The sequence below is a fragment of the Nilaparvata lugens genome, chromosome 5, assembly GCF_014356525.2.
Source record: "Nilaparvata lugens isolate BPH chromosome 5, ASM1435652v1, whole genome shotgun sequence".
Lineage (NCBI taxonomy): Eukaryota > Metazoa > Arthropoda > Insecta > Hemiptera > Delphacidae > Nilaparvata > Nilaparvata lugens.
The window spans coordinates 58,964,498-58,984,395 of NC_052508.1; the positions used below are offsets into that span (position 1 = coordinate 58,964,498).

The 19,898-nt window shown below is 34.8% G+C and overlaps 1 protein-coding gene across 1 annotated transcript; it reads left to right on the forward strand.

Annotated features, from left to right (window-relative positions):
* The first annotated feature begins 105 nt into the window (after positions 1 to 105).
* On the forward strand, positions 106 to 14,753 carry LOC111056715 (E3 ubiquitin-protein ligase parkin). Its single transcript, XM_039428909.1, has 9 exons — positions 106 to 559; positions 2,354 to 2,580; positions 3,609 to 3,741; positions 5,179 to 5,318; positions 8,804 to 9,002; positions 10,067 to 10,204; positions 11,364 to 11,480; positions 13,614 to 13,698; positions 14,441 to 14,753. The coding sequence occupies exons 1-9, from the start codon at positions 302 to 304 to the stop codon at positions 14,542 to 14,544; spliced, it is 1,401 nt and encodes a 466-aa protein (XP_039284843.1). The 5' UTR covers positions 106 to 301; the 3' UTR covers positions 14,545 to 14,753.
* Positions 14,754 to 19,898: the final 5,145 nt, after the last annotated feature.

A 19,898-nucleotide genomic window follows, 5' to 3' on the forward strand; every position in this document is an offset into this window, starting at 1 on the left:
TAATTATAATCAAAATATATATTTTATTCAATTTGATTATACAATTATTTATTATTCATATTAACATGTCAGCTGTTCACCAGCTGTAAGGTTAACAGCTGAGCGAGTGAGAAAGTGGATCTGTCTGTGTTGTTTTGAAATTGAAACTTAAAAGGAAGTTGAGTTCTTGTTTAATATTTAATAATATGTAGTAGTGTTCAGAATTTTTTATTGAGTAAATGATTATAATGTTAATATAGTCAAGTATTAAATACCCATTTATTATAACATCTTATTAGTTTATTTCATTATCAGTCTATTAATGGCATCCTTTTTAAATATCATATTTGATATTTTGAATAGTATGCTACAATTTTTCAGGTTAGGTAAGAAATCTATCAGTAATTCTCTAAATATTTATATTAAATCAAATACCGGGAACACGCTGTCAATAGAGCTTGATCCAAAGTGGGATATAAAAAATGTGAAAGAGGTCATTGCTCCTAAACTTGGTTTACCTCCAAATGAAGTAAAAATCATTTTTGCGGGGAAGGAGTTGGATGATTCAATAACTATAGAGGTAAGTTATATTTACTGATTTAATCTAGTTTAAATTCTATCCTTATATTTATTTTAATACGGAGAGGTAGAATTGGGGAATGAGAAAAATTACCACTGCTTTGAGAGCCTACGTCTCTCTTCGTACATACTCTTAGAAGGATTCAAGAGTATGGGGTACAGGTACAGGGCATCACGGTAGGTATTTTAGCCGAGTTTGGGTAGAGTAGAAAAAGTTGCTCACAGCTCAGATCTCGAATAGCCTTACAGTAGCCGTGTGGGCTACTTGACACTTCGATGCATTAAAGGTTCTCCAAAAATGTCTTCACCGCTACCCATCAATTAAGAGCCATGACAATTAATGCTTTCAAAAATAGATTAAAAAAGCTTCTAACGGAAAATCCTCTTTATTCACTTGCTGAGTATTTTAATGTGGATGAAGGGATATTAACAATAATTTTTGAATATATGATTGATTATATTATTTTGCTATTAACATTATACTTTAATGTTTACCAAAGTGATATTTGTATTATAGTGCCTAGAATTTAAAGAATTAACATGATAATTTGCTTAGATCTCAATTTAATTTATGGTTGACGTTTCCAATTGTATACTGTGTATACTTAAAAGAATAAAGTTTATTCCATTCTAGCTTCTCAGATTGATGCGATTGAAGTTCAAATCCAGATCTAGCTTGAGAGAAGGTCGTAGACTTACTAAATTCTCGGCTGACTGATCTGCATTATAGGATATCAGCAACTCACTCTATTACGAGTTCACAATCCAGAACACATTCTCCAGTCATGGGAGGAATTCAACACAAAACTTACTTTCTACTACCGTACTCTCTGTTCACCAGCTCCCCATCTCCGAAAAATGGGTAAAATGACTGGGGATGCCGATCACTATCCACTCCTTCCATTTAGATTGAAGTTCAAGATGAATATGCGTTTGGCTTTCTTTTCTCATGTCGCTTTGTGACAATATCCATAAGTTGATTGTACAATTTATGTAAATTCAATGTTTATTAAACATTTTTACCTAGTCAAATGGCTGTTGATAGAAGTAAGTCTGTAAGGTATCCTACTTACAAATCAGTAAAAATTATAATACTAGTCAATCACATTGAACATTGAAAAGTACTTTAAAAGAATAATTATAATCTCAATCTATATCTTCAATAGAATCTTCCATTCTGGTAATAAACTCAAACCCAAATCTTAGGCAATACAAACAGAACTACAGGTCAAGAAATAGAAAAGGCATAAAAGCAAAGATTTTAGGAATTAGTTCTATTCTCTCTGTATAAACCTCCTTCAACACAGATTAAAAAATAACAGTAACTCTCCAGCATATACCTCCACAACCTGTTCCCAGGTATTTGAAATTTACTGTGAACATTAATGCATTTGCGAGAATATTGAAACAGTATTTGATAGACAGACAATATTACAGTGCTACCGTATAATTCGAGGAGTATCTTTTACATGTTCAGATTTAGAATCAGAGAACTCATTCAGAATTATTCGTTCACACATATCAGGCAGAGGTGACTACAATAATTTGACGAAATCAACTTGAAGGGAATAGGACGATTCCCCGGTCATCTGCCTGCTGAGGTAATCAACGAAGTAAAAACTGAGTAACAAATAAGTATCCATTCCATTACTGGTCCTCTGTCCCAAGCCTAGACTGCCTTGACATTTCTAAGCTACTTCCATATTGTATACATAGGAAATAAAGTCCATTAGATGTTGTGTGTGTTCAGTCTCTATCTTTCACTCAGATAATGTTGAATGTTTCAATTTTTCAGGAATGTGATCTTGGCGAACAAAGCATTCTGCATGCGGTTCAATCCAGAAGTAACTCGAAGCGATCTCGGCCCCTTAGTGAATCTGTAGCCAACCTTCAACTAAGCAATATTAGTGAAAACGATGATTCCAATTCCACAATTGAGGAACAACTCGAATCGAGTGAGGAGAAGAACAGTAAAAACACTCATTTCTATGTCTACTGCAGCCAACCATGTAAGAGTGTTAGGTATGTGTAAAACTGTCTCCCTTTACATTTTTTCAGAATTTCATATGCAAATCATCCATTATGTTTCCAGCTTGTGCTGGATTCAAATCATAAATCCTCCATTTTTACAATGTGAAAAATTTAATTTGAAATCATGTAGAGAAATGAAAATAAATAGTTATTAATGGTTGATTGTTACATCTCGTAAGAGACAGTTTACATGGAATAGAATTATTGTTTTCATAAAACATATTTAAGCGAGCATATCAAATCATTTTTTTCTCTCCAATCATTTATGGATTATCAATGCATATATGTTACCGTGTTAGGTATTTATTATTCATTGTCTATATATTCTACAATATAATAATATTCTAACAAGTCCACAGAAATTATTGTCTCTTATTAACTTATTAGGCTATAACTATTTTACAGCTACAACAGCCACTACCAAACCTAATCTGATCTGTTCTATTCTGATGAAGTCTGTAGTAAGACTTACAAGAATATTTAGACATAAACTTTCAACACAAATTTACTCAGTTTTCAAGTAATCTAGTTGAAAAATTGAAACTGAACGATTTCAATAGCATTAACATATAAAATAGTATTTTGTAAACCATTCGTGGATGTATTCTTTTCTCTTTAGTGTATTTTAGCTTAGCCTGCAGCAGCGTTCTTATATATATATATATATATATATATATATATATTATATATATATATATATATATAATTTATATATTATATAAATATAATACATATTGTGTAGCCTATAGATAAAGGTGTATTGACTTCGTTTTGTTATGCGATATATCCTGATTATTATTAGTCTAGTTTGAACCTTTTTAATTCATGATTGATTGATTGGATTTATTCAATCGTTGTTAAATTAATTGTTGTTGTTGAACGAATACTAAATATTTTGTGCATTATTGTTTGAGATTTAATTGATCGATGTTTTAAATTGCTGTTTGTTGATAGAATTTTGAATATTTTATACATTATTGTTTGGAATTTAATTGAAATTCTGTTCAATATTTGTACAGCGTGGGTAAGCTGAGAGTGAGATGTGCCAGCTGTCACAGTGGTGCATTGACAGTGGACAGTGACCCATCTTGCTGGGACGATGTTTTGAAAGACAATCGGATCTCTGCTCATTGTGAGGAGAACAGATGTCAAGTGAGTTTTTTTTTTAAATATCCTTGTATTTTTTTTTGTATCTATGAGCATAGTTGATGAAGTATGTGCATATCAGTCAAGATCAATTAATGAACCGAAACTGGAGGCAATTGATGGCGTTAGACTTGATAAAAGTAATCTTATTATTCGATATTTATTTATTTACAAAGACAACTTTCTACAAGTATTTTAAGTCTAGATGATGATGAGGGGATGAATGATAATACAAACGTTTTATAATAACGTATCTCAATAGGATTAGTTGAATTGTTTAGTCATTATAGGAATAACTAGTACCCTTTTTAAACGTTTTTACAAGAACACAACTAGTTACAGCACTCATGCCATTTTCAAGTGTCAAAATTAATTATTGTTTTTCAGTAAATTGGAACTGAAGTTTCAGTGTTTATGTGAAAAAACGCATTAGTTTGGTTCCGAACCACCTAGAAGCGATTTTCAAACTCAAACCTTTTATGTAAAAAAAGAAGATAACTAATGCGTAAAATAGTTGTGTTTATGTAAAAAAAAACTTTGAAAAGGGTATTACAGTGAGGTCCACGTTATAGTGGCAGTGGAGAAAGATAGGAGAACAACGTTGCCGATCTTCTATATTGTCAATGCCTTCCATAGACGGTAGCTGATATAGGATTATTAATGTAATATTAACTGTTCATTCTCGTTTAAAATAATCAATTATATTTTATTGAGCAAGAAATTATATTTACCAATAATTTCATAATGAATTCTCATAATTAAGATGAAATATTTTGTTAGTTAATAATTCTACATTGTTAAAAGACTATCTAGCAACAGATCAAAGCGAGAAAGAGATAGCGCTGTCCGCTTTGTTGAATGATAGACAAGGATAGCAATACCATTGCTAACCAAACACTGCCATTATAACATGGACCTCACTATAGTTATTTCTATAATATAATAATCAGCTTTCAGAACAAACGTTTTCATTTATGTTGATTTCATGAATAATTAAATACATGACTGACCGACAATGCAGATTATGTGTGAGAATCTACTATCTATTCTTATTGACAACTGACGTACAGTACCGACAATTCGATTATCAACTACATCGAATATTCTACTTTCTACAGATGTAGTATCCCAAACTCTCCCTTGTTAAAATTATCTGACAATATTTTACCATTACTGAATAAACAAAAAGTAATGTTTCGACAAAATCACATGGCTGCATTCATGTGCAATATGCACGGCTGTATTCCATGGCTATTCATCATGGAAAAATACCACAACATCACTCACAATACAACTAGCATGCTACCATTACTGTCTAATGGTAACCCAAGTAACCTTTAATGTCAAATCTTTGTATCATTAATTTCACGATTATAATCTTCAGACTAATATGTTTACAATTTAATGCGGTTTTCAAGTTCGCGTTTTTTTTCTACTTTTCAGACCGGACCAGTTTCTTGGGCCCAGTTTTATTTCAAGTGTGCAGAGCACACCTCACAGGGCGAAAAAGATGAAGCGGTTCCTCTATATTTAATCAGGCCTAATATCAGCCAGGTTCCTTGTCTAGCCTGCACAGACATCAGGTATGCTCTGCATTCACGTTGTATGTTTGCGTAAACGTTTTCCACTTCTCTATCATTAAGTACAGGGCGTGAAACACCAAATTAAAAATACTAGAGTACTTATTCAGGAATAATACTTATACTTATACTAATACTTATACTTATACTTAAGAAATACTTAGCCTCCTGAGCCCTGCCCTCAGATTTTATAAAACTTATTAAATTCCTAAGGTCCCATTTTCATCACATTTCATTGTCCCTAAACTAGTCCTATCCAACAAAATAAAATTATCTCTGTTAGTCCTGATGTGCTATTACAGTACATCAACTTAAAAAATAGTCTGAGGGAAATTCTGATTTAAGTGACAGTGTTGGCACTACTTGATAGAGCATACTAGACAGCTGCGAACAGCAACAAGCCCGTTCAGTTATAACCTCTTTGTTCAGACTTTTGAGCTAAATCCAACATGGCAACAAAGAAACCGTTGGAAGACCATCGGATGATGACAAGTAAGTACCTATTTTTTGTGTTAAAACTACATTAAATATCCCAATCTACTATCTTAATATTATCATTCATATGAATTATGAAAGCTGATGTATTTTGAACCTATATTTTATGAATTTCTTGGAGGTTAATTATTGATGTCCAAAAAACAGCACACTCGGTCTCAGCAATTAAAATTATGATTTCTGCTTGTGCCTTAAATAGGACATTAGGTCTATATCACTTATACTTATTCATGAAGAAATTGTTTCAGGATCGTAACACGACTAAGCACTAATTGTAGTGTATGGTTTTTGTCGTCCTGTGATCACATTGTCAGCACCAATTGCGTAGAGCGAATCACTTTTGGCTCAAATGAATGATGCATTCGAATGAGCAATTCAAGAGCGAGTTATGTTTCTATAATCCAGTTGCTAAACGAAACCCATCTGTAGAATATAGTGGCTGACCCAACTGTGAAATTTAGTGGCAGATAAATTTCAAATATTGTATAACAGATACCTCTTCATTCATCACATAAACATAAATAAACTATAAGGGTCATCAATTATTCCATTATGATTTATGAATTAGAATACTAATTCCATACAAATCCTCTTATCATATTTATGTGAGAAATATCTTATACTATGTTCACTTAGCTCATCATTAAGCTATAGTGAGGTCCACGTTATAATGGCAGTGAAGAAAGATAGGAGAAAAACGTTGCCAAGTTTCTCCATTTTGCCACTGAGTGTACACAGCTGTTACTCAATTCATCCCATAAAATTTGATCTATATGATAATAATTATCATTTCCTTGATTACATAATCAATTTAATGTCAAATTAATCAAGGAATTTTTTTCCATAATTTGATTCGAAAATTTGCTTTCATAACTAAGATCAGATTTTTATTTTTATACAAACCTGAAATGGCGGCTGATTTAAAAAGCTGTGATACAACAATCTGAATTTCAAAACAACAGAAATTAAGTTATTTGGTGGGTATTCTATTACAATTTCTTTTAAAAATGATAGAAAAATGGAAATCTCATTCGAGATAAGTAATTTCAATGGAAATAATTCTGAAATAACCTTTCAATATTATTTATACCGGTACGAGTAGGTCTAACCTATACGTGTAGGCTAACTGAAGCATGGATGAAGTCTAGGATGGTTAGTTATCAACTTTTAAAATGTCATTTCAGGTATTTCAATTTGTGTTTCTCATACGGTAGTGTCTAAAAATTATTTAATTGTTCCTAAAATACATTTTAAATCAATTATACGACTTGTGTACTCAAGTATTTCGATAGAATGAAGAATAAATGGCGATTGATAATGAATTGTTTACTTTTGTACAGTCACTGTCAAAAGTGAAAATAAAATATTCTGGCAAACTGACAACATTGCAAAGCTAGAGAGAGATAGCGCTATCTGTTTTGTTGTATGATAGGAAAGGACAGCAACAATATAGTCAATCATACACTGCCATTATAACATGTACCTCACTATAGTGAGGAATATCGCTGTTGTGATGTGTATGGCTAAACACAGTAACTCAGTATTGATCAGACTATTGTACAGATTAGTTGTAATTCAAGACTTACAAAATTATTCTATAAAATATCATAGTTCGATTTAAATAATTTGACCGTTAATCATTTAAACAAAACCTAGAAACCTTGAATTTTACAGAATGTTGTATTGGAATTGAAAATGTCCGTGAGTAGTCTTAGATTATGATATGTAGTTTATTGTTAGCACCAACTGTGTGGAGCAAACCACCTGTCTGATGAGTTGGAGTTGGAGAGTCCTTGAATGTAAATCAGACCTCTCTCGGGAAAAATATTGATGAGCTACCAATTGCAGCGCTGTCATCAGTGACTGTGAATCATAAAATTCACCATCTACATTTGAGGCTATAAACCACGATTACTTGTTGACCGAATGCAGTGAGGTCTATGTTTTAACTCTGATTTTCTTTCGTCGGTATGATGTATGTAACGCATTTACGGCCAAAAGCGTTGATAGATTTCTATGAGATTTGGCAGGAATATTCTTTTTTTAACTGCGCATCGATGTATACACAAGGTTTTTTGAAATTTTGCATTCTAAGGATAATATAAAAGAAAAAGGAATTTCCTCCATGCTCTGATATCACTATAATTATATTATAATATCATCTGCTCTGATTAATCAGACTATAGAATCATTCATAATCAATCAGCTGACAAGTGGATTATTCATTGCATGCATTACACAGATGTCCGGAGAAGCCGGTGAACAGGTGACACCAGATACTCGTGGATGAGAAAATTGCGTGAGGTCTACTGTTCACAGAACTACTAGTGAATGTGGATTGTATATGTAAATGATCGCATCTATCATTTTTTTTACATTCTGGGTGTTTACATGAACTGCTAGTTTATTTCCGTTCAAACTGAGATGGCCCAAGTAGTTAAAAACCCTCATAACACTTTTTCTTTCATACTTATAAGTTTTTAAAGTATATAATTTTTAAAAAGTATTTATACTTTTTTTAAAGTACCATATATTGAATTGTTACTTTTAAATGTCATGCTGGTACAATAAGGTTTGGTCAATTCATCAATACAATATACACCTTTTTTCGACAACTTTGGCTCAACTCACACTCACGCGACTCAGGTCGAGAAGTTAGAGACTCGACTCTAGGTGAGAGCATGTGTTTTAAAATGGTGACATCGCGGAGACTAGAATCGACTGGTCTGAGTGTCACCATTTGGAAACACATGCTCTCGACTAGAGTCGAGTCTCTTCTCGACCTGAGTCGCGTGAGTGTGAGTTGAGCCTTAGAGCTTATTGTGTCTTCAAATTGTAACTGTTTTTTTTTTAATAAGTAAATGAATTTATTCCCCCATTCTATTTCTTACAGAGATGTTGGTCCTCATTCATGGTCATATCTCTTGACAGTTCTCTTCAGATCATTTATTTTGTGTTTCATGTAAAATTCCTTGTTTATTTTCGGCAATGAGTGATCCAGTGCTGGTGTTCTCGTGCGAAGAACGTCACGTGACCTGCCTGGACTGTTTTCGTCAGTACTGCGTGACTAGACTGCGTGAGCGACAGTTCGTCTCTGATGACAGACTCGGCTACACTCTGCCTTGTCCTGCTGGCTGTGAGGACTCCTTGATCGAAGAATGCCACCATTTTCGACTGCTCACTAGTGAACAGGTAATGTGTAATGCTGAAATCATTTTTTGATTCATATTGGATATCTTTCTACTGCTGCTATCTCTGATATGATATACTTTAATGATAATTTATTGTCAAATCTCAAGGAGGTCACACACCTAGCTACCTGTAGCTTTTACTTTTACTATTCAAGACTAAACGTCCTCACACACCTAGCTAGGAATAAGCCGTCCTATCTCCCAATGTTTAATCTACGCTACGCAATCTGACCCGTTCACTACAGCGAAGCGTAGCTTTCAGCATTGGGAGATAGGACGGCTTATTCCTAGTTACACGTAGCTAGGTGTGTGAGGACGTTCAGTCTTAAATAGTAAAAGTAAAAGCATGAATAGTTAAGTCGTTACTCGGTGTCTTCGAATACATATCTTTGTCTGAATATACCAAATGTTATTATCCAACTGTTAGTATTATTGGTATGTTGTAGCGATGTTCAGATGTTGGACAAGCTCATTCCAGCTACAAGTAGGGATCAAGCTTACCTTTTCAAATACCAAGGATGATTGATTAGTGGATTGTATTTGTAGAGGTGCGTACAGACTTTCGCTCTGCTCCGCAATCGAACGTCACTCGAGCAGAGCGATTGATGATCGACCGGGGAGCAAGACTCAACAACAACCTCTTCGCCCATCTTTTTTCATCTAAATTTCAAATGGCACTACAATACTTTCCAGTGTATAATATTTTTCATGTTTTCCCTCACGCCATACGCATATATAAACCGTGCATCATTAGGATATGAAATATGTAGGACAAACATGTCAATCTTTTCAATAGTTCATCCTTATTTAAAGATTTTGACAAATTTACGACAGAACTTGAGTTTGTGGCCTAAGCCTGACTTAAAATTAAAAACTGGTGTGCCTTTTGAATGCTTGCTACTATTGGACACCCAAAATTTCAAGTATTAATATTATTGTCAATCAATTGAATCATAATTCAATCAATTGAAAAATAATGTCTGACTATTTGCAAGTTGCAATACTTTGAACTGAGAAGTATATTTTCCTGCGATGATTCATTTTGAGATGATGTTGATGTTTCAGTATCAAACGTACCAGAGGTTTGGAGCGGAAGAGTTTGTACTGAGGTCGGGTGGCGTTTTGTGTCCACAGCCGGGGTGCGGTGCTGGCATCCTCATTGACTCCGACTGCAAAAGAGTCCAGTGTGTGGGTGGTTGTGGTGTAAGTTAAGTTCTATTCTATCCATTTTTCCCATTGATTTCATATTGTTTCGGCTTCTATAGTTATTCATCGAAAGGAGAGACGATAATAACATGCGCCTACTTCTGTGTGCGTATAAAAGTGATGACTCTATATCCTCTCATTGTTTGAATGCTCTTAAATTCCAGATCATAGTGTTTTCATGGAAAATGAGCCACGTATTGTGATTGTTCAGTACAGTCTATGACAAAAATGATAGGTAGATAATGTGAGTCAGTCTTGCTGCTCCAAGATTCACTCTTACACGCGCATTTTTGTTTACTTCATCTCTTGGCTCCCAGAACAGACTATAGTGTTAGGTTAGGTAATAATCCATTTGCAAGATAATAATAATCTGAAAGAAATTTGGAAATTGGCTTATTTCATTCCAATAAGATACATTAGTAACCAACATTGAATCAGATAATGAAATGAAATGAAAAAAATCTTTATTAGGCGGATTTAGGACTTTCAAGTCCTCTCTACCATTCAACCTCGACATCACAAATGCAATTGAATAAATAATACAGTGTAACTAGATATATGAATAAAAATACATTAAATACATAGATAAATAGACAATGAAGAGATAAACATAACCTATTCTCGGACAATGTCTATCTAAATTTGGGAAAGGAACAGTTTTGGGCTTTAAGCCTGTTGTTCATTTCCCAATCATCCATAGATTATAATGATATTGTATCTATCAATGTATAAATAAATATGAACTTTCAGTGCTAATTTTGATAACAGACTTAATTAGCCTATCATTCTCAAATTGTGATATTTATCTATTCAATGATACACAAAACACAACATATTTGACAATTTGTTTCCATCACAAGCCATACTGGGGTCTCTCTAGGGTCTCATCACCTTTGATTGTAAGTTCTCATTATAAATGTATTTTTTATTGATTCCATTATTTCCAACAAATATCCCCTGATCCATTGACATGGGAACAATGAGAATATGACTGTGTACTATGAAAATAATTTGAACTAGAATTATTGTTACTGTAACTTTTATACTTATCCAAACCAGTTCCAGTCTCAAATCTGAATACTTGTTACTATCCTTATTATGAGTATTTTAATCTTGATTCAACTGTGATAATTGAAAACTTCCGATGGTTTTTCAGTTTGTATTTTGCCGAGACTGTATGCAGGGTTACCACTTGGGAGATTGCTCAAGCAGACCTGAAGAAGCAGGTGCATCCTCCCAGTCTTATTCAGTCGATCCAACTAGAGCTTCCCAGGTAATTATACAGAAAATTAATTTCCAATATTTCTCTATCCTAGTGTGCTATTTCTCTCAATTTAGTAGTTAAAATGACCATTTCGGATAATTTTTTTTCCAAATTGTCTTTTTTCCGTTAGGGCTACTCTTGGATATAAACAAAAATATAAGTCTAAGTACCCTTATTAAAATAATATTGTGAGTGAACAATTTCAATAAGGGTAGGTAGGTGTCTCTTTTTATTTATATTTGTTTCCAAGTATTATTTGCATTCTGTTGTATATAAATCAAATCAAATAATCTTTATTCACAAAATAAAATACAGCAGCTGAGACAAAAAATATACATAGTGAATATTCCCCACAAAGACAACAGGTCTGGGTGTGGGGAATGAGTTCCGTGAACTGAATATAGCAACAATAATAGTTGAAGATTTTTGAAAAAAATAATAAAACAATAGAATAAGTATAAGGTAGATAGAATAAATAAAATAAAAAACGTCTTTAAAGGATGCGGAGAGGACTCAATGCTAGTGACCTTAAATTCCTGTAGTATTCAGAAAAGAAAACTACAGAGTTCTGCATATCCAGACGAACATTCATAACTAGGGGTGATCTTCAATGGATATAGGCGGATTGGATGAGCCGCGATGCGGCGTCCCTACCAATTTAAAAAAGCCACCTCTTAAGACAGCATTTAAAGGTGATATATAATAATATTATATTATATATTATATATAAGAGACTGAGGAAGACCATCTACAGATTCAGGATTCTGAGGACACTGGTCGACAAGGGATGTCTAAGAGTTCTTCTCTCTAGCACAGTCCCTCATGCTGTATGGGATTGTAGGATGGGGAGGTACAAGCTTCTTACACATCGAACCGCTCCTCAGGGTACAGAAGCTGATCATGAGGGTCATCAACCAGAAGCCTCCACGCTACTCATCAGACCAGCTATTCAATGAGTTTGACGTGATGGATCCAAGACAGCTTTACTCCAAGGAGATACTATGCAGATTACACAAGAACCCAACAACATTTCAAACCAGAAACCACAACCACAACACCAGATTCAGCCAGATTCAAACCACATCACCAATTTTGCAAGGAAGGCACTATACCAGAGACATTTCAATCATTTAGCACCAAAATATAATCTACTTCCTGCAAACTTTACAGAGATTAATCATCCTAGAAAGTTCAAAACAACAGTACACAATTGGTTGATGAGCAAAGGAAGACAGAACATAGAAAACATTATTTCAAACAACAACTAACCACCTAATTACTTACTAAACACTAACTTATTAATAATACGCACAAAAAAAACCAAACAAAACCTACTCTAGAACATAGTGATACGCCATAGTGGAGTAGGTCAATTTCCACACAGAAAAAACTAAACAAGTAGAGGGCACATTATAAGAATTTTTGTAACTAACTATTGTACCTATGTAATTGTAATTTATCTAATATTTTGTGTAATTGATTTTGTAGTTTTAGTTTTTTTGGGAAATAAGCATTTATTTATTTAATATCGGGACACCGAGCTTCGCTCCGGAGTATAAAAGCATAGTTTATAAAATTGATTTATTTATTGATACACAGAACACAATTCTCTCAATTGATTGGGGAAGGACCAACAGCCACAGCCCAAAACTGTTTTTATCCCCGAATTTTGATGTTTAGACTATAAATACGGTAGTCCAAAAAATAGGTTACCTATGTTCCATACACTTTCGAATTCCAATTTTCAGTCCAAACATTGAAAACAAAAAAAGTTCGAATTTAGATTTTTCACAAACCAAAGTTGATAACAAAATAACACTCTCTAATCACTTAGAACTGTCATTGATCATTTGATATCATTCAAATTCTACATAGATACATTTTTTTCCATTTCAATGTACTTATTTGTACGTTCATTCCTTTAACATTCTTATTCGTACGTTTTTCTGTAGTTTTAAGCCAACTACCAACAGTGTTTAATTCAAAGTTTCAATTTGAATGACCACCTTCATATATACACTAGTACTGTGTCATATATTATTAGGTATGCTTGGCTTGTTTAAAGAGCAATTTCATTGTGAAAGTATTCCAAGTCAGTTGAACTTATTTTAAGAAAAATTGAAATAAACAATTTATTCGCAGGCTCGTTGGGATGAGGCAAGTAAAGTTGCGATCAGAGTCACAACAAAACCTTGTCCAAAGTGTCGAACAGCTACTGAGCGTGATGGTAAATATTCACTTTTATGAAAAATCAGTAATCACTAAGACAGAAATCGTATTCCATGTTCCGTGGACAGAGTTTATCTGATATTTCAATTCCACAATGTGTTTACATAAATAGAAAAAAATATGCTTATGAATAAACTTGAATATTATGTCGAATGCAAAGTGAAAAGACTACTTCTGTGAAGCCTAGTTTCCATTCTGGCAGTTTACAATATCACAACAAAAAGACGAGCTGCAACAGCTTGTTGAGTGAATTTTACAACTTTGTCATCTATTGTTTTCATTTTGGCGCAAACTCCATGAAAGTGGGTGCAATGAAACTTAGACGCTAACTTAGCTCCAACGTGAGACCTTGCTCTTGAGTACTATAAAAATATACAAAACTATAAAAGTGACCAAAACTTACCAATTTTTGGGTATTCTCGGAAATCTGACTCAAGCATTTAGTTTTTGGAGGTGCTGGATCCAAATCCGAAAACCGAATCTTTCTATCTTTATTTATAAGGAAGTTAGAATTTGTGATAAAAAGAGATGAGTAATCAATTGTGAAATATGAATAACTTGCGCCGCGGCTTATTGGGCTGGCACAAGGAACAGCAGAGTTGAAATGTTGTCGACAGTTTCAATTATTACAAGTTGTCTTCATTCGATCTCCAATCATGTTTCAGCGCTGAATTTGTGTTAATGGAAACGAGGCTTGAGGAATACAATGTAGCTAATTGAAATGTTGTGATTTTCCGCAGGTGGTTGCATGCACATGGTTTGTACAAGGTGTAAACTGCAATGGTGCTGGGTTTGTCAAACAGAATGGACACGTGATTGTATGGGCGCTCATTGGTTCGGGTAAATTTATGATCAAACTAAAGTCATGATTCGACTGAAGCCAAAGCTCAATTTATTTTTGAGAATTCCCAATTAAGTGTCTTCCAGTAATAAGCAATTATTACTCCATATAGCTGTAAAGATTCGAGAAGATTTTTCTAAACCAGGGTTTCTTTGAATAAATTATTAAAATAAAATGCATTCTATTTTCTCCATCCTTATCCTCAAAATAATGTTCTTTATTACAAGGGTTTTCACTCTAGATACACTAACTACTAACTGCGTTAGTGACCTTCCATTATTTTGCCTTCCAAGACATACCATGCTTTCAAAGCAGTTCTCTACGCTATGTGAGATGCTGATGTGCGTCCGTCGCTATGAGAAGGAATGAATGAGAAGGTCGTACAGTCACTGTTACAGTTTCTATGGAATAGTTTAGTTTTTACCACTTGGGGCTGTAATTATCAAAGATTTTTAAGATCGTTCCAAGGCTCTTTGGGAACACCAATCAAAATTGTTGAACCAACTGCTAGAATCTTTCTGATTAGAGATGGAAATAAATTGGAAGTTGCATTTGTTCAAATGCTAAATAATGAATAATTATTACTTAACGAAATTCCAATTAAATGCTGTAAATCACCCCGAAGACTTCTGCTACTGCAAATATTGACAACAGGGTAAACAGCTAGATGTAAATTCGATGAGCGCTACTAAACAAAAATTATTTGTCTGCCCGGGAATCGAATTTCCATCTAGCTGTTTACCCTGTTGTCAATATTTGCAGTAGCAGAAGTCTTCGGGTGATTTACAGCATTTAATTGGAATTTCGTTTAATAATAATTATTCATAATTTAGCATTTGAACACATGCAACTTCCAATTTATTTCCATCTGTAGACTGGCTGGCCGCTATGGCTTTGTATAAAATGAGCGTTGCTATCCAGAGATTGTCAGTTTGGTGTAAGGGTAAGCATTCCTGGCCGGAGGTACTGGGTTCGGTTCCCGGGCTGACAAATAATTTTTGTATAGTAGCGCTCATCGAATTTCCATCTAGCTTTTTACCCTGTTGTCAATATTTGCAGTAGCAGAAGTCTTCGGGGTGATTTACATCATTTAATTGGAATTTTGTTTAGTAATAATTATTTTTCTGATTAAAAGAAGATAAGCTATCCCTTTATTCAACACAGTATATCATACTGCACAATATAATAAACCGTTGAACATCATCAAAGAAATATAATTTAGAATAAGTTATTGAAAGAACCCTCACACCAATGAAATATCAAAATTAGAGAACAGAATTAAACCGAGATAATTAAAACAATGTGCCTATACTTGTATTTTTACAACTTACAAGTGCTGATATGTACCAAGGATTCACAAATCGTTCACTCTATAGTAAGCCTTTGCAGCAAGAAAGCTGTATCATATCTTTTTGAATAAGCTTTCGCTCATTCACTTGGACTTCAACTTGGCAGGCAATTTATTGTATAACTTAACACCAATGTAACAAGGAATTTTCTCATATAGTTTTAATACTGTATAGATTGGTTCTTGTTAATGTATGTTAGGCAACTAAAGCAAAATTGATTGATATCGGTGTCACGCTGATTCTATGATACTAATATAAGCTGATACTACAGCAATACCCTCACTGTGAGAGCTGCTGGAGAAGCAAAAGTGACGTTATCAGTTTTGTTTCTCTCCTCTTGTGAATTGAGTAGAAGAGGAGCTCTTATTAGCTCAACTTCGTCCACAGCACTTATAATATTTTAATTTAAAGTATAAAAAATGAAGACAATAAATAATGATCTATCTATCTCTTGATTCAGTTTTTAGCTTTGCCCACATATTTATGTATTTGGCTAGTGATAATTGTATTTGAACATTATTGCTATTTTTTATAGATCCTTGATTATAATTTTTCCCAACACAGCTACTTTTTCTAAGGAACTTGAATTGAGAGACGACTTACAACGACGCTCCTTCTGACACAGACATTGTTTTTTACTTTCCTTGCCCTATTACCATAGGTAAGGAAAGTATTGCTTTTCGAAAAAAATTAAGGTGCCTCAATTACTAAATATCTATACGTTTCAAGGTCCCCTGAGTCCAAAAAATTGGTTTTTGGGTATTGGTCTGTGTGTTTGTGAGTATGAGTGTATGTGCGTCTGTGTACACGATATCTCATCTCCCAATTAACGGAATTACTTGAAATTTGTAACTTAAAGTCCTTACAATATAAGGATCCGACACGAACAATTTCGATCAAATGCAATTCAAGATGGCGGATAAAATGACGAAAATGTTGTCAAAAACAGGGTTTTTCGTGATTTTCTCGAAAACGGCTCGAACGATTTTGATCAAATTTATACCTAGAATAGTCATCAATAAGCTCTATCAACTGCCACAAGTCCCATATCTGTAAAAATTCCAGGAGCTCCGCACAACTATGCAAAGTTTGATTTAAGATTCCCATTTATCAGGCTTCAGAAACAATTTAAACAAAAATTTCCAAGTGGGAAAGATTAAGCATGAAAATCTCTACAATTAATGTTCAGTAACATTCTCATTTAAAATAAGATCGAAATTCGATAAAATGATATTATTTCAATTGCAAACTGTTGGCAACTGTTGATTCTATTGAATCATTTACTATGAAGAGATAGCAGACTTCGTCTGTCTCCAGCGTTATTGTCCTGTCACCAGCTGGCTTGGTTCTTTAAATAGTAGACTTGAGATGCGCGTGAACACTAGCGTCAGGTGATAAATTTTCATAACGACAAGGAAAGTTGTGTGAGTGCGCCACACCAGATTTTTTCTATTGAGGAGAGTGTAAACATAATAAGGAGGGAATTTAACTGGAGCGCTTAAAAGTTAATACTCAAGTGTAAAGTTGAGCAAAAACATATTGAGTTGGAAGCGACGCTGGTATTACAATGAACACACTCGATTATTTTCTTCTTCTTTGTCTCTCTCCGCTATGCCTTTACAGCGTTGTGCTAGCCTCGACCCAGTTCTTGCATACCCGTCTGTCTATCGCCATCCTTCTCATCTCCGGAGCAGTCTTCCCTCTTCTCCTTCCAATCTCCTCAATTCTGTCCTCATATGAGTACCTCGGTCGTCATACAGTTCTCCTTCCCTGCACTCTCACGTTCGCAAATTATTTCGCTTTTCTACTGCCATCCATCCGCTGTACATGTCCATACCATTCAAGCTGCCTCATTTCAATCCTCTCACATCTCTCATGCCAACTTCCTCTCTTATTCTGATGTTTCGGATTCTATCCTTTTCTATCTTCCCACATGTTTTCTATGACATTTAGTTTCTACCGTTCTTATTTTATTTTCATGGTCATGAACTCATGGGCCAGCTTTCACTCCGTACAGGAAGATTGGTTCAATTTTATTAAATGTGTAGTCTTTGACGGAATAGTAAGCCAGTGGACCTTTCCTTACCCTGTTCAGCACCTCCATATCTATTTTTCCATCTTCAGAGAACCACGCACCCAAGTACTCTTATTTCGACACCTGGTCAAGCACCTCTCTGTCAACCCTAATTTCCACATTCTCTCCTCCTACCTTTGATACCATCATCACTTTGCTCTTCCTTACATTAAGAACCATCCCTTTTCCTTTCAACACACTTGATTCTTTGCTCCGGAATTCTACTCAGTTCGATTATCAGTGATTTCACCTGGAGGATGTTAAAAAAAAGAATGAAATAAAGGATTTAGTCTTTAGGTGAGTTTTTAAGGACATCGACATTGCGCAGACAAGACAACGAACGACAACTTTGGACTCAGATTCAATGCTGTGAAATGGACCAGCTCTCGACCACACCGACATGTCGACAGCATTTCGCTCCCGATGATGTCGTCACCGACTTTCGATTCGTCGTCTCGGGGGGTTCCATCTCAATTTTGTCAGTTTGAGGCGACTTAGCCTACTATTTTATTCTAGTTTCAAGTTACTTGCAAGCAGCAAGTAACATGACATAATTAAATTATGAGATGTCGGCGCTTTGTCGATGAGTTTGATAAATAATGTGATAAACGCTACCTACTTGACGCTTTTCATTGATGCTGACTGGTAATAATTATTCTTATCAATTCATAATATTCGTGTTTTCGTAACCTACATCGGCAAGTACCCTGCAAGTACAGTACAGTAACAAGTAAGTTGAAAACATCTTTATATATTCTCTATTAATTCATGTTTGTATTGAGAACGAACACACTACTTAAAATGACAACTAAGACCTGTGACAGATGGCAGAAGGACAAAAATACAAGAAAGTGACAAGTAAGTTGAGTTTAATACGACATGAAGAAGCCTACCTATATTATGACATGCCAATTGTCGCATTCGTTCGTCTATTGTTATAAGTAGCCTGCTGTTTATATAAATAGCAAAAACATATATATAGGCCTATTGCGGATGATGCCCATATTACGCATTGACACGCATTTACCTTTTGCGTGGGTAATGACCCAGAAAGTGATGTGTACTCTTGGCAGCACAGATCTAAACCAGACACCTGTCACCCTCCTCGGATTCAGTATACATCCAAAGTTGACCTGGGAGCATCGTCATATTCTTGGAGTGTGAGTCATATATATTTTCAGGAAGTTGAGAGCCCAGCTGAGAGTCGAGCGGTTGCTGGTGTTGTACCATGCAGTTTTTCTGGTAGCCGCATACTGCGTATATGGTATCTTGATCTGATACCAACATTCGTTGGTATCCGACAATATCCGTTGAATCCGACATTCGTCGCCACATGCCAGAGACATTCTACTGCTCCAAAAGAAAGCTCTCCGAATCACATATATAGCAAGTATGACGCACATTTCCAGGCAGTCTTCCGCAGATTGGGCATCCACACAGTCTGTGGACATTACATCTTGGCTTCCTTGCTATAGGTTAGGAGTAACATCACAACGCTACATCGGAGAGAGCAAGTGCACTCCTGCAACACTCGGAGAAGGATAAATTTGTATGTGCTGCAATGTCGTTTATCGAAGGTGAAGGACTGTTTCCCCGTTCTGGCGATGAGGATGTATAACCACCTGCCGGAGCCGGTGAGGGCGCGTCCGGTGAACATCTTATCAGTTCTTCATTGTCTAAGTGACTAATTGAAAAAATTATATAATCATATATATGATCAGTGACTTCTTTAATGAAGATAGGCTACTATTGTGATCTGTGACATTGCCATCATGATCAAGTGAAGTGTGGTCTGTTTGACCAGTGTTTTTTATTTCTGATGTTGAGATATACCAACTGACGCGATCTATCCAGGAATGGCCTGGTCTTTGATCGAGATATTGGATAATGGCATACCAAAGACCTTAAAGATCTCTTTAAGGTCTTTGTGGCAT